The 15,285-nt window shown below is 37.0% G+C and overlaps 1 protein-coding gene across 5 annotated transcripts in view; it reads left to right on the forward strand.

Annotated features, from left to right (window-relative positions):
- Positions 1 to 15,285, forward strand: part of ARMC3 (armadillo repeat containing 3) — a 129,532-nt gene that overhangs the window by 32,994 nt on the left and 81,253 nt on the right. For all 5 annotated transcript variants that reach the window (XR_011976667.1, XM_072651702.1, XM_072651703.1 and 2 more), the window contains 4 exons: positions 28 to 96; positions 508 to 683; positions 7,053 to 7,247; positions 12,249 to 12,432. Coding sequence is in view for 4 of the 5 variants with exons in the window: in XM_072651702.1 (XP_072507803.1) it covers positions 28 to 96; positions 508 to 683; positions 7,053 to 7,247; positions 12,249 to 12,432 (624 nt within the window). In the remaining variant the exon portion in view is untranslated. The remainder of the gene's footprint in view (positions 1 to 27; positions 97 to 507; positions 684 to 7,052; positions 7,248 to 12,248; positions 12,433 to 15,285) is intronic.

The raw sequence follows: 15,285 nt of genomic DNA on the forward strand, positions 1-15,285 counted from the left end.
TGAATAATTTTCATTTTCTCTTTATAGATGACGTTAAAAAGTTGTTAAGGGAATTGGATATCCTGAATTCAGTTATTGCTCAGCTGGCACCGGAAGGTAACTTGGTTTGGCATTTATAAAAAGTGAAATTGTTGTCACCCAGTGGGAAAAACAATTTATGAAAAATTTATAACAAAAACCTCAAATCAAAGCTCAATTGGGGGAGGGGATCTTGGGCATTTAGATCTATTTTTTTTAAGCGTTAGACAACATTTAGCATTAAACACATGGCAAGTACATCAATAACTGACATGAGTGGAGGGGAATTTGTTTTTTCTTGTTGTTATAAAACAAAAGAAACCATGAAAGCAGTCATTCTGCATTGTTTCAATAGTGTAAGGCCGATTTGACCGAAGCAATGCATTTGCAATAAACTTAAGATTTGTGGTGGTTTGCCTTTTCAACTATCTTTAGTAGCTGAACAAATGAACATATACAATAATTTCATCATTTGTTTTTGATATGCAGAAGAAGTAGTGATCCATGAATTTGCCAGCCTTTGCCTCGCAAACATGTCTGTGGAATATACCAGTAAAGTGCAAATATTTGAATATGGTGGCCTGGAACCACTCATCAGACTACTTGGGAGCCCAGACCCTGATGTGAAGAAGAACTCTATTGAATGTATTTACAATCTGGTACAGGTAATGTGCTTTTCAAATGTATTTTAATTTTTGAAAAGCTAATTATGAGAATTTATATAGAAACTTAAAATGGAACGTTAAGATACTACTCATTATCATGTATCAAGGCAGATTAACAGATCGTTATTTGAGAGAGTTCTTTGTTTCCATGTTTCATAAGTCATTATACTTCCAGTCTTAGGTTTGTTTTTTAAAAATATGCTTATATAATTATATAATTTTAGTTATATATAGTTATATGTAACATATACAATTATATAATTTTAATATGCATATAACTATATATTATATAATAGCAGTGTAAATTAAGATATTTGCCTTTGATAACATTTTATCTCTTCTGAGTCTAGAAATCTACAGCTCCACAAAATGAGGAAAGTCCTTCCAGGTTACAGTTCTGTGCTTCTACAACTAACTGATTTAGGGTATTATTCATGATGATTGAGTAGATAAATGGCCATTATACACAGACCCGGATATCATAGACTGAGCATGATCAGTACCTGGTTCACTGCATGATATATTTGATCAGGATCTCCACAGACAGGAGCACACCTGTGGACTGAGCACACTGAATGTGAATTCTGCTCATAAGGCTAAGATTGCAGCATGTCATGTGTTTTTCACTTGGTGATCTCATCAAGTCCCATGGTTTCAATGTCATCTCTGTGCGGGTGATTCTCAGATCTATTTGTCCAATATTAATGTTGCTCATCTCCAGGTGCCTAACTGAATGTCTTGTAGACATTTTAAACCCAGCATGTCCAAAACTTTAATCCTATTACTGTTGAGGGACTACTGTCCTCCCAGTCATCCAGCTTTAAAACCTCGGTGTCATCCTGGACTCCTCCCTCTCTCCCTTATCTTCTATATCCAATAGGTTGTTAGTGGCTGGTGATTCTGCCTTTGAGACATCTCTTGTAGAATGCCCACTTTGCTCTTCCAGCCTTGCCACCCCCTGGTGCTTGGGCTATTATCTCCCTGCCTCAAGTCTTTCCCCACTCCCATCTATCCTCTACTCAGCTGTCAAACGGACCTTCCTAAAATGAGGATCTGGCCATATCACAACCCACCCCCATTCAGTAAACTCCATTGACTCCTCACTTCCAGGATCAAATATGAAATTCTCTGACTTTTCAAGCCCCTCATAACCTAGTGCCAGGGGTTTAATAACCTCCTCTTGGGGAAGCTGAGGAGAATGTATCCATGACACACATTTAAGTTTAATCTTTATTATTAATATTTTCTCTATCACTTTTTTAAGCCTAGACAATCAATAAAACAATAGATCAAGCCCCAATTTGGAACATTTGCCAATTTTTTGAGGTACAAATGTTTACATTGAAAACTGAACAGTTGGCTCCAGCCCACCCCTGCCTGGCCCCTTCCTATCTTTCCAGTCTTCTCCTTCCACATACTCATCTACAATGGCCTCCTTCTTATTCTAAATGCCCTCTGTCTCTGGACTCCCTGCATTTTTAAATTCCACAACTGGAATACTCTCCCTCCTCATCTCTGCCTCCTAACTTCCCTGATTTTCTTAAAGACTTATTGAAAGTCCTACCTTTCTGCAAGAAGCCTTTCCAATCGTTCTTAATCTTAGAAACTTCCTCTGAAATTACCCTTGATTTATCCAGTTACATATGTGTGTGTATGTATGTATATGTGTGTGTATATACACACACACACATATACACACACACAAACACACACATACACATATATATTGTTTGCATGTTGTCTCCCCATTATACATCTCGTTCCTTGAGAGCAAGGACTGGCATTTTGTTTTGGTTTTGTTTTTTGCCTTTCTTCGTATCCCCAACACTTACCACAGTGACCAGCACGTAGTAGGCACTTAAAAATGCTACTTGAATGACTGCCTATGTACTTTAAATGTATAACAGAGACACAGCCCTGCTCCAAGGAAGAAGCTCGTTCATCCTCTGGACGGCCTGGCTGGCTTGCTGTCTCTTGGAGGACAGATCCTTGTCCTTTTTTCCCTTATGTGGCTAACTTCTTGGCCTTTTATCCTTTCTCTGGACATCTCTCTGGGAAGGTCTCTGCAACACTTCATGCATGTACAGTCACATACATTTTAAAATATTCCCACATAAACCTTATCAGTCTCTGTCCTCAGCCCATACATTTCAGATCTTTCTACTCTTATCTTCACTGTTACCTCCTTTCTTTCCATCCCTTTCCCACCCCTCTTTCTCTACTCTGTTTCTACTTGCCTTTGGAATTTTGTTTTTCCTGTCTCCCTTTCCACTTCTCTTTCCTTTTGTCTCTTTTTTAGTTCCCTTTGTTATTACCCTTTTGAACCATTTTCCCCGAGACCCTTTCTGACCTTCACTCTTGTTGGTTTCTCAAGCACATGGTGCCCTCTCCTTCAAACCTCCTTACTGGCTCAAAGACTCCAGCTGCAGCCCCTCTATCTCTGTCCTTTTGCAGAGCCCTGTGCTCCAGGTCACCCTCTTCTCTTCCCACCTGCTCTCCAAAGCTCCCAGCCCCTCAGCATTGTTCGATTGACTATTGCCCTTACTTCTTTTCCCTTCCATGAATATATATATATATGCTATGCCAATCAAACCACTACTTGGTCAAATTTAAGGTGGTATCTCACAGAAACATTGGGAGGATTCTTTTTATTTTAAATCACACTATTCAGATTCCTCCTTTATAGAAGGATGAACTAGTAAAAGAAGGCAGATTTTTGGGCCCTTGAGTGCCCAGATGGAATAATGAAAACCCCCTTTCTCCCAAATCCCCTCTCCCTTCCTTTCTAAAGTTGAACCTTCTCCTCTTCCTTTCATCAGCTTTTGTCTGAAACTTAGGATCTTTGTCAGAGTTTCATTCTTCCACAAGGGGGAAGACCCACCCAAGACAAGAGTGACCCAGGGCTTTAGTCACTCCCTGTCATGGTTTTCATTACCTGGACACTAGTATATTTATTTGCCAGTCATGGATTCTTAGAACACCATAGTACTCCTTTCTGGAGTATAGAAAGACCTGGTCCTCCTGGGTGAAATATTCTGAAGAATCTGAGAGCAATGCCTTGCCTCTCCTAGTCTTCTACTTGCTTTTTTCCAGAAATGATTGGTTGGACTATGTAAAAGTAATATTAATTAGTAATTTATATTGATTTCTCACCATTTGTGCTTATCCACTATGCAACACTATAACGATTATATATAGATTAAATGCTAATACCAAACTGTGTTTAATCTTCATATTTGTTGGTAGTAAGACATATCCATGCATTCAAGATTTATTCTCTATATCTCTACAATATAGCTCTATGGAACATTGCTTCTTGGTCCCTTATTGCCTTAAAGATCAATCTCGGCTTTTGGCCTATTACGCTAGTCCCTGAATCTGGAGTTATCCCCTCCCCCGATGTCCTTTTTGTTTGTCCTTTGACCATTAACCACTGTACATGGATCACCTTGGATACATTTCACCTGGAATGATTAGGCTGATCATCTGATTTAAAATAAACTTCTGTGATATAACATTTATGGGATGAAGGAAAGAGCCATCATAGGCAAAGAATGATCCACATTTTGACTCGCTCCAGAGTGACAGAAGTCTAAGAAAAAGAGATAGACAATTAGTGGTAACAAGAGATCAAAGGCATAAGAGAAAAAGAGTCACTAATCCCCAAAGCTGGAAAAATCTTAAATTTTTAATCTCCTTTTATCATCTCAAGAAATGTTGCCATGTTTCATCTCCTCTTCTCTAGTATAGTTGGACAACTCTCCTCCTAAAAGCATAACTCACAATTCTGACAGCTTGGACAGGGGCCACAAAACTTGCCCCTAGGGCAAGCAGAGCAGAAAGTTCCCTCAAATCAACACTTTAGACAAATTCAGTTAAAGGAGCGAATGGGGAGGAGAAATAATGGTTATCAGTTAATGAGGTCCAGCAGAGGAAAGAGACACTGGGATACCATCTTCTATAGGGTACAGAGACAGAGACCTGTAGAGATACCTTCACACACACGCACACATGAATGGAAACTTTAGGACATCTTAAGGCTGCATGAAGCTCACCTGCGGTAGGATATCCTTGTAGGATAGGGGAGAAAGTGGGCCATCTCATACCTTCCTATTTTAAGTAATTATTCCTGTTAACTGGGTGCTAATTTTGGATTTTCCTACCTCATTAAGGATTATAACTGCTGACAGTACCCTCTAAATTTGTCCTGGGACAAAACCCTAATCACCTTGCCCTAGTTATGTCTTTGCCACCATGTGACTTTTCCCAAAGTCTTTTTCTTCCTTCCCTGGCAGGAACTATTAGGAAAAGGGAGCTCTGCTCAATATGCCTTTCCCCAGTTCCTGTCTAGTTACTACCAAGGTTCCATCATTTTTAGCAGACCCAGACACTCTCCAAAGAACTTTTCCCTATTCAGAGTCCCCAAAGAGCCTAGTCCCACTATGCTTACCAGCAACTACCCTTACCTATCAATGATAAAAGAAATTATTTTCATAACTGACATTGCTGAAAATTAACTTGGTTAATAGCGAAATCCCACGATCTCTACATATCTTTAAAAAGTTTTGTTTTTTAGCATCAGTAGTGAATCAAATAATGAATATAAGCAAAATGAACACTTTTGCAGAGAAATTCTTGGTGTCCCCAAAAGGAGCTCTAGATTTAGCTAGAAAAATTTCTCCTTACCTTCATACCATACCTCATAAATGTTTATAGAATTCATTTGATTATGTAGATAATATATTTATATGGACTCTCACATAAAAGTATATTCATTGGTGGTAGAGCTGATCAGACTCTCTCCTTAATTAACTATCTAGTAGGGGGAGGAACTCATTCCTAAGTGTAGAAAATAAGACTTCTAAGACTCTGAAGCAGCTAATTGCCCTCCTTGAAACCTGGTAGTTCCCTGGAACTAATAGAGACCCTCTCTACCTCATTCTACTTCCCCCAACTCTGTCTAAAGCGGTCATTCTTGGGATAGAATTTATAAAAATATATTCAGTTGTCTATATTGTAAGGAGTCTGTCATAGATTCCACATACCAGTGTTAGAGCTCTGAGTATGCAGATCGGCAAGTCAATAAAAACAGATCACATTTATATGATACTTTTAGGTTTATAAAATGTTTTCTGAACAACAATCTTTAGTTAAAATAATATTACTCCCATTTTATGGATAAGGAAATTGAGGCACTGAGAAATTAAATTCTTTCCCATAATGGTACTGCTAGCAAATATCTGAAGCAAGATTCGGTGTCTTTTAAGGCCAACATTCTATCTCCTACCCTCTGTCTCTTCTCAATTAAGAAATATATTTCAGATAAGAAATATATTAACAATTAGATATATTTTTAACTATGACCTATAGGCATCATGGTAATTTTAGGAATGTCTTTATTTCTCAACCTATTTCCTAAATGTAACATCAAATCTATTCTTCATTGAGACTAAGAAAATGAAAATGTCTAAAGTCTTTCTGTGTCATTTTGGGCAATTTATCTAACCTTTTTAGGCTTTATTTTACTGTAAAATAAGAAGATAATGGCTCTTCCAGGCCAGATGTTCCATAATTCCATGACTATAAAATATAAACTATGATTCATTTTGAAGATCAAAAGGGTTCATAATCTATAGGACATGATTTCCTAATTGAATTACATTATAAATACCCAGACCAAATTTTACCAAGTTGAGAGGCAACACGTTGCAATGGGGAAAAAATAGACTTACTGTCACTCCCTTCTACAACTTTGGGGAAGTCTCTTAATCTTTCAGAGGCCTAAATTTTCCCACCTATAAAATGAGGAAATTGAACTCAATAGCCTCTGAGGTTCCTTTGACACCTCAGTCTATGATCTGTGGATTATAAATATTGATGAATATCTGCTGAATAAAAAATAGGTGAAAGCAGTCAAGTAGAATAAGAAACAGATCAAGTACTCTTTACACCCCCCTTCCTGCCCCACACAAATTACAAATTGTTCACTTTAAAAATATACTGAAATTTCATTGGATTTTAAGTAAATGAGTCATTTTAAGATAGAGTTTGGAAATCTTTTTTTTTTTAACAGATTATTTTAACCAAATCTGTAATAGAATTTGCTATACAATAAAGATGCTGTAAGTAACAGAAATGGTCATGGAATATGTGATGTCCCCTATCCCTGGTAAGGTAATATATGCAAGTCATAGTGAATCTTTTAGTTTTATAAAATTACTGGTACATATTTAAATTATAACTCATTTTAGAAGGAAAGCTAAAAGCCTCAAAATGCTCATTTGCTGCTGTATGTTAGAAAACAAAATCTCTTCACTATTGCCTTGTTTTTCTGCATTACTTATGGCGTTACTTTTTTTTTTGTGGCAGGACTTTCACTGTCGTTTGGCAATTCAGGACTTCAATGCAATCCCTCCTATATTAGACCTCTTGAAGTCTGAATATCCAATTATTCAGCTGCTGGCTCTCAAGACTTTAGGCATAATTACCAATGATAGAGAAAGCAGAGTAATGCTGAGAGAATGTCAAGGACTAGAGCAACTTCTTAAAGTTCTTGAAACTAAGGTACTTAAAAAATGCTACTTCTACTGTTTAAGTCTTAATCCTCCTTAGAATCACTTGTGTAAGACATTCATTGATTTACAATAACTAGAAGGGAAAAAGTAATTTGGTCAAATCAAAGAGGATGACTGTAAAAAATTTTAAATGAAATTCACTAATATTTGTTATTTTCAAAAACTAAGATACAGAATATCTCACTAATTCAGACTTTTTGAGGAAAAGATGAACTTGAATTTACGAAAAAAAGCTATCCAAATTTTCTAAAGAAATAATTATATTACTTATGTACAATAATAATTTGACTAATGAAGTGTTACCTAGTAAAAGTCCTTGGGAGACCTTTCTAATAGCTAAATATAAATGATTTATAATTGACGCAGAAATAGTTCATCAGAAGTACTTGCAAGTATTTGAAAATGATTTGTTCTTGTAACATGTTAAAATATTTCTTCATTGTATTCTTCATACTATTAACATTTGTATGAGCACACTATTTGCTAAGCACTGGTAAACTCTGTGAATAATTGGAAATACCAAACAAGGAATGGCTTTACTGAATATATATAAGTATTAGTATGGAACTACATAATGCATCAAACCAACAGAAAACTCCTCAATATTCATTGATGGAAGAGGACATTAAAAGCATATTAAGAATGTCTTAATTTCTTGAGTTTTTAGTATGTTTTTTAAGTTACTCATTTTGGAAGTGCTTTTCCTTACTTATAAGAAAGGTCCTGATAAAAATGATTTACAACTTTTTACCAAATAAGAATGCTGTGGCTGAACGAGCAAACACTTGAAATTTGTAAAGTCTACATTAATTAGGTTTTAGTGTAATTATTTTCTCAGATAAGTGATCTTTTCTATCACTCACTAAAGTAGCCTGAAAGATGAAGTTTAAATAAACTTTTATTGAGGCATTCCGAAAAATTTCTATAGAATAAATTTTTTTTTTACATAGTAGGCAATGTGGCATAATAGAGAACTGCCTTAAAATGAGAAAGACCTATGTTTAAACGCTACTTTTGATAGGTTCTCTTTAGTTGTGTGACCATGGGTAAATCACTTAAGATATTTACATGCTTACATAGTAAGCATCCCCCCACTAAACTGATACAATCATAGATCTAGACCCCCTCCAAGTTAGTATAATGTCTTTAGCATCTTTTTTCACAGGTGGGGTCCCAGAATAGGTCTGAATCCACTCAAAACTGTAGCTCATTAATCCCTATAATGTATTTACTTCGTCTCTGGTGAGCCATAGGACACAATGAATTAACATAGTAAGAAAAGCTCTGATAGAGCATTTCCTCCCAAGGCATTGGGCTTACTCCAACAATGGGAATGCACATAGGGATCATGCATGAGGGCCACAACCATAAAATACACACAGACAACTTGCACCCCAATGCTGTAGGATCCCTGGGTCTTCTCCTGACACTCTCAGCTGGGCGCTGCTCTGCTCCCCCCATTTCCTAAGGGCTGGCGGCTCCATGTCAGTAACTCCTGGGCTCATCTTTCTGGGGCCATCCCCTGGCCATGGCAGCTTCAGTTCAATAGAAATAAGGGCAGACAAACAGATCTCTACTCATAGCCGACACATCTAGCTAACAAAAGCCAGGCTGAGAGGTCTCTGACCAACACATTTTTTCTTTTCAGTTCATGTGACACAAAACAATCTCCTCTGTTACAGAAAGTTATCTAATTTAGGATCTGTTGTTTCTACAATCTCTCTTGCTCAGCATCAGGTAAGTTGAGGAGGCACATTCTTATGCTTGCTCTGGTCCCATGGTCCCCAGTTTATTGTGCATATCTGTCAGGAACACAGCCTAACTGCTTTGGCTCTGGATTTGGGCCAGCAAAAAATCTTGCTGTCTTATTTCATATCTTGTACTACTAATAATATTAACATACATTCTTATGGAACTTTTAAGGTCGGCAAAGTGCTTTAATATATTATCTCATTTTATCCTCAACAACTGTGAGTGGATTGTTGAGTAAGTGCTACGACATTCTTTAATGGCTCTATGATCCCATCACATTAGGGACTTGAACTGTGCAGGTCATAATTCAGGAAGTGTTATCTTCATTTTGCTGGTGAGGAAACTCAGGCTTGAAGATGTTAAATAATGTCAAAGACATGATGAAAACTCAGATCTGTCCTAATTCAAAGCACAGGACTGTTTTTCTGATACAACTCACTACTTTTCTATATAGTACTTTGGAGTTTATAAAATGTTTTTATGTGTGTGATTTCATTTGCTATTTATAACAACCTTGTGAAGTAGGTAGAGGGTGGGAGGGAACTAGTATTTATTGTGTGTTTTACAAATGTTTTCAAACAATAAATAATTTTAGCTAAGTAGCAGGATCTAAAATAATAAACCCATATAAATCATCAGCATTTCTGTATATTACCAACAAAACCCTGCAAGAAGAGATAGGAAAAGATACCCCACTTAAAATAACCATAGACAATGTAAGATACCTTGGAGTACACCTGTCAAGACAAACCAGGAATTGCATGAACATAGTTATAAAACATTTTTTATACAAAGTTGGATTTACATAATTGGAGAAATATTAATTGTTCATGGGTGGGTAGGACCAATATAATAAAAATGATAATTCTCCTCAAACTAATCTATTTATTCAATACTATCCCAATCAAATTGTTTTTTAAAAATTACTTTATTGAGCTAGAAAAATAACAATTCATTTGGAAGAACAAAAAAGTCAAGGATATCCAAGGAATTAATAAAGAAAATGTAGTGAAAGGAGGTTTAGCAGGATCAGATCACAGACGATGTTGTACGGCAGTCATTGCTAAAACTATCTGATACTGGCTAAGAAACAGAAAGGTGGAACAGAATAGACAGACAATACACAGTAATAAATGATTACAGTAATCTTGCATTTGATAAATATAAAGATTTAAACTTTTAGGATAAGAATTCACTATTTAGTTAAAAAATTGTTGGTGTAACTGGAAAGCAATCTGGTAGAAATTAGGTATAGACCAATATCTTACACGAAGATGAAGTCAAAATGTATATAAAGGGAGATATTATAAGTAAATTAGAAGAACATGGAACATAATACCTCTCACTCAGATTTACAGGTAGAAGAATTTATGAAAAAGTAAAAGAGAGCTTGGTGAAATATAAAATGGATAATTTGTATTACACTAAATTTAAAAGGTTTGCATAAATAAAACCAACAAAGAAGGAAGGCAGAAAATTTGGGGGGAAATTTTATAGATAGTCTCTTGGATAAAGGTCTCATCTCAAACGTAAAGAGAACTTTGTCAAACTTATAAGAATGAGTCATTCTCTAGTGGATAAATGGTCAAAAGATGCGAACAGGCAATTTTTGGAAGAAGAAATCAAAGCAATGTATAGTCATGAACTATTGAAAATGTGCAATTTTGTTTTTGAGATTTACTTAGCGGTGTTTGAAAGTTGAGTGAATTAAACATCAATCTGCTATCAGAAACTGTCTTATTTAAGCTCAGGAGGAAAGAGCATGTTTTAGAAGGGGGTTCTCCTTTTAGAAAAGGATCACCAGCGACTGAAATGTTTGTCTTTGAGCTAATAACTTATAACTGATGCCTTTCTTTTATCTTCATTTTATGTCTGACAATGTTATTTCATACATTTCACGATGACGTATGGTATACATTTATAAGATTTATACTGTCACTTTACAGTTGTTGGTTTTAAACATAATTTGGAAAGTTTTTGTTGTGATTTTTTTTTTAAATTTAGCCTTAAGTTCTAAATGGAGAAGCAGCATGACCTAGTGGTTGAAGACAACACAGAGAATCAGTAATTATAATTCTGCCTGTTCAGTTCACGTATCACATAATACCGGTTAAATCACCTTACCCTATCATTTGTCTGAGGCTGTGAATATGTTATGCTGACCACATAAATGGAGGCATAAAAAAATCATTTTTCTCTGTCATGTCTTAAATACCAAACATTGATTTTCCTGTATTCCTTTAGCTGTTTCATTGCCCAATTTTATACCATTTCAAGTCTTCTCTTACTGCAGCTGCTAAGCTTCAGAAAGGCACACAATATAAATATATATTTCTTTTCAGAAATTATAATTATTTTTGTTTGATCCCAACTTGCTTTTTCACTGCTGTAGGCAATTCAGAGTGAGGAAACCCCTCCTGCTGGTGCAGATGGATAACTGTTTTACAACTTGTAGTCTTTAAAATATTGAGTTAGGCAATGAAAAATTAAATGATAATTAAATGCCCAGGGTCACAGAGCCAGTGTGTGTCAGGCCCATGACTTGAAACTGGGTGGTCTTAACTCTGAGGTTGGCTCTCTGCGCACTACTTTATCTCAAAGGGATTATAAACATTTCTCTAGAATAAGAACTTTTAAAATCCTTATGATCATTTACACATACTACGTCGATTATCATAAATTTCAGAGAGGCCGGCTTTGCAGTGAAGCCCTGCCTCTGACACCTTCTGGCCCTATTCACCCAGGACAAGTCATTTCATTTTCACATGCTCCAGGCAACAATCTAAAACTTCATATTTTAGAAGAGTTACCAATCTGCCCCCTGTAAACTGGCCTAAATAATGCCTTACAGCCAGTTCTTAATTTCTGGGAAGTTTACAAAAGGTTTTATTTTAGTCATTACTCAGATGACATTGTAGACTTAGTGTCTTGTCAAAGCCCCTGGCTCCTGGCGAAGTCTCAGACACTGACGTTACAATTGTGGTGGGTGGGCAGTAGGCACAGAATAAATAGGAGAAAGAAGTTAAGCCTTGAGGTCACATGTGGCCCTTTAGGTCCTCAAGGTCTCTCAAGGGCTTTGAGGCCTCAGCTTCCCCACCCCAGACTTGACAATACATGGAATGCCACAGCCTCCTCCTGTCTCTGCAACAACACCTTTACATGATGATTTTAGCTCCCCTTTACATGAAAGATTGACCAAAATAAGATACACCGAAATGTTGTTTGTTTTTATTCTTAGGAATTTAACGATCTCCACATAGAAGCTCTTGCTGTACTAGCCAACTGTCTGGAGGACGTGGATACCATGCAACAGATTCAGCTGGCAGGAGGTCTGAAGAAACTCCTGGCATTTGCAGAAAACACCACGTTTCCTGATATCCAGAAAAATGCCACTAAAGCAATTGCTAGAGCAGCTTATGATCGTACGTATAAGTTTAAAGGCAAAATAGTCCTACTTCCTTTGACATTTTAATTCTGCGTAGTGGGCTCTGCATTACAGTGTCTGCCTGCGTTCAAATATTAACCAGCCGACTGTACAAGTAGCTAATCCTTTCATTTAAGGCTGCACAAGGTCTGTCAAGCCAGGGAGCACAGAGATTCCTTTGTCACTGGCATAAGACAATAGGATAGCCCACAGATTAATAACCACCGATGTAATTTAGTCATGTTTCTGTCTTTTTATAATTACTCATTCTCTACAGGGATTTTTTTTTTTACATTCTGTTATTTGCTGTGGATTTCAGGATTATACTGAATATATGCATTATTTGTGATCCTGAAAGCTACTGTTTAAATAAGTCTGTGCTAGGATTGGTATCTATACAGTAATTTTTCAAGTTGTAATCTAAAGTCTAGTAGTGCCATGTAACAGGATATGAAAAATTCTATATTCATAACTATACATAATAAGGTTTTCATTTCAGTGATGAGTTCTGCTAACATCAATCTGCAAAACTGGAGGGGTTTATTTGTGTCAACAGAACCAAAGATGAAATTGCAGTTTTAATTTATATCTATTGGGGAGTGTTTTATTTAACACAATATGTGATATAAGTTTTATCCCCTCCTGTATCACTCCTCTTTCCAAGAGTGACAGCTTGGTTATTTTAGGTGAGTTACATTCTAAACATATGTAACAAAGGAAACATTTCCTTCTTAATCCACACTAGAGACTTTCGTTGCAACTCTTGACCTAGTTCAACAAGCAGAGTTTCGCTGACATTTAAAAATTATACCTGTAGAAAGTATGAAAAATTATATTGAGAAGTCAATACCCAAAGAAAGAATTTGAAATCAACAATAACAAAAAATAACAACAACAAATCATTTGTAGGGTGCGTTAAGGTTTGCAAAGTACTTTCCAGACAAACTGGCCTTCTCCTCACTCCTCACACTTGGTAGTCCGTCTCCAAACAACCTTGTAAGGTCAGTAATGTAAGTGATGTTTCCATTTTATAAATCAGAAAACTGAGGTTGAGTAATTTGCCCATGAAGACCCAAGCGGTAAGTGTCTGAGGTGGGATTAGAATCCATGTCTTTTGCCTTCGCTCCAGTACACCATGCTGCTTCTCAAGGTTTTCTTTGTATGATAAATGTTGGTTTATCCTTAGTCTACACTGAGTATGGTGTAATGGAAAGAATACTAATTTTGGAGTCAGAAGAGCATATGGGCATATGACCCTAGATGGTACCCTAAACCTGAGTCTATAAGATGATAATATTTATACTCTACCTCACAAGATAATTGTGAGGAAAGTGGTTATTAACCTGAAAACATTTATTTAAATGTTACATGGATTCAAGTGGATAAAGTGCTGGACCTGGAGTAAGGAAGACCTGAGTTCAAATCTGGCCTCAGACACTCACTGGCTGTGTAATCTTGGGCAAGTCACTTAACCCTGTTTGCCTGAATCCACTGGAGAAGGTAATGGTAAACCACTCTAGTATCTTTGCCAAGAAAACTTCATAGAGTGTATTGGTGGGCTATGGTCCACAGAGTCACAAAGAGTTGGACACAACTGAACAACCAAACAATATGAAATGTGCTATACAAATGTGCCGTCCTATTCCACAGCTCAGTTTCCCAGCCCAATCATCCCATGCAGAAGACCACGCTTTCTATCCTCCCCTCAAAGAAATGTCATCTCCACTGCATTTGACAAAACAACTGCCCTAAGTTCATGGTGGCCAGGTACGTTGCTCCCACACATCACCCACAGGCCTACATGCTAATCCTTGGGAGAAGTCAAACAACTTCCATCGTCAGGCAACGCCTTGTTAATGGCAATAGCTAACACTTTATATTTATTCCCATTAGATCCTCACAACAACCTGTGAGATAATCATGATTTTACATGGAGGAGGTGAGACTGAGAAAGGTGAATTGACCTGCCCCAAATCAAAAGCCTAGTTAGTATTTAAGGCACTCTGTGTGCCACGCAATCTCTGCTCAGCCTTCTGTCCATCGTCAGTGCAAAGATCCTCTGAAGTATCATCAAAGAAAGTTAAACTGTTTTATTTTTTTCTAAATTATTTTCAATATAGACTAGAGAAGATGCTCCACATAGTGAATAGTGGTAAGAGGCGCTGGGCTGGTAAGAGTACTGCCTCTGACACATCCTGGTTATGTGATTCTGCACAAGTCACCTACTCTTTCATTCTCTAAGCAATTCTGCCAGACTACCGAAAGGGCCAGCCTGCATTAATAGAGGAAGAGTCTTCACTGGGAGTAAGCCCTCTGTGTCATTCAGATCACAGCGCCAGTCCCTCTCCCTGTAGATTTAGTATTAAGTCTATCTACCCAAGACATCTTTTTGTCCATAGTTAATTAATACCTATGGACACAGAGCTGCTCAAATTCAACACAAAACACACTAGAGAAATCTAGGATCTCTGATGTCCTATCCTGTTTTATAGTATATTTCTTTTTGCTTTCCATGCTTTTTGGTACATTAAGTACGCCCAATATAATATTGCCTTAATGTTTTTGCTAGAAACTTGGAAAAGCTTCATGGCATCCTCAGTCGGTGTCATCTGTCACCTTCACCTACCCAAATGCCCACTTTTCTGAGCCCACATTGGGTGTAACAACAGGCCTCTTCTTCCTTCCATCCCCAGAATAAAGGAAGGAACCACCATTAGAGATCTGAAGCAAGACACTCCCAGTAGAACAAGCTCTTTGTTTGCCTCCTTTGCTAAGATACTGATTACCTGAATATGACCTTGTGTTGTGCCCCCAAGGGCCATGCAAGGACACACCAGTCAGCTAACAGAAG

This window comes from Notamacropus eugenii, chromosome 3 (genome assembly GCF_028372415.1).
Source record: "Notamacropus eugenii isolate mMacEug1 chromosome 3, mMacEug1.pri_v2, whole genome shotgun sequence".
Classification (NCBI taxonomy): Eukaryota; Metazoa; Chordata; class Mammalia; order Diprotodontia; family Macropodidae; genus Notamacropus; species Notamacropus eugenii.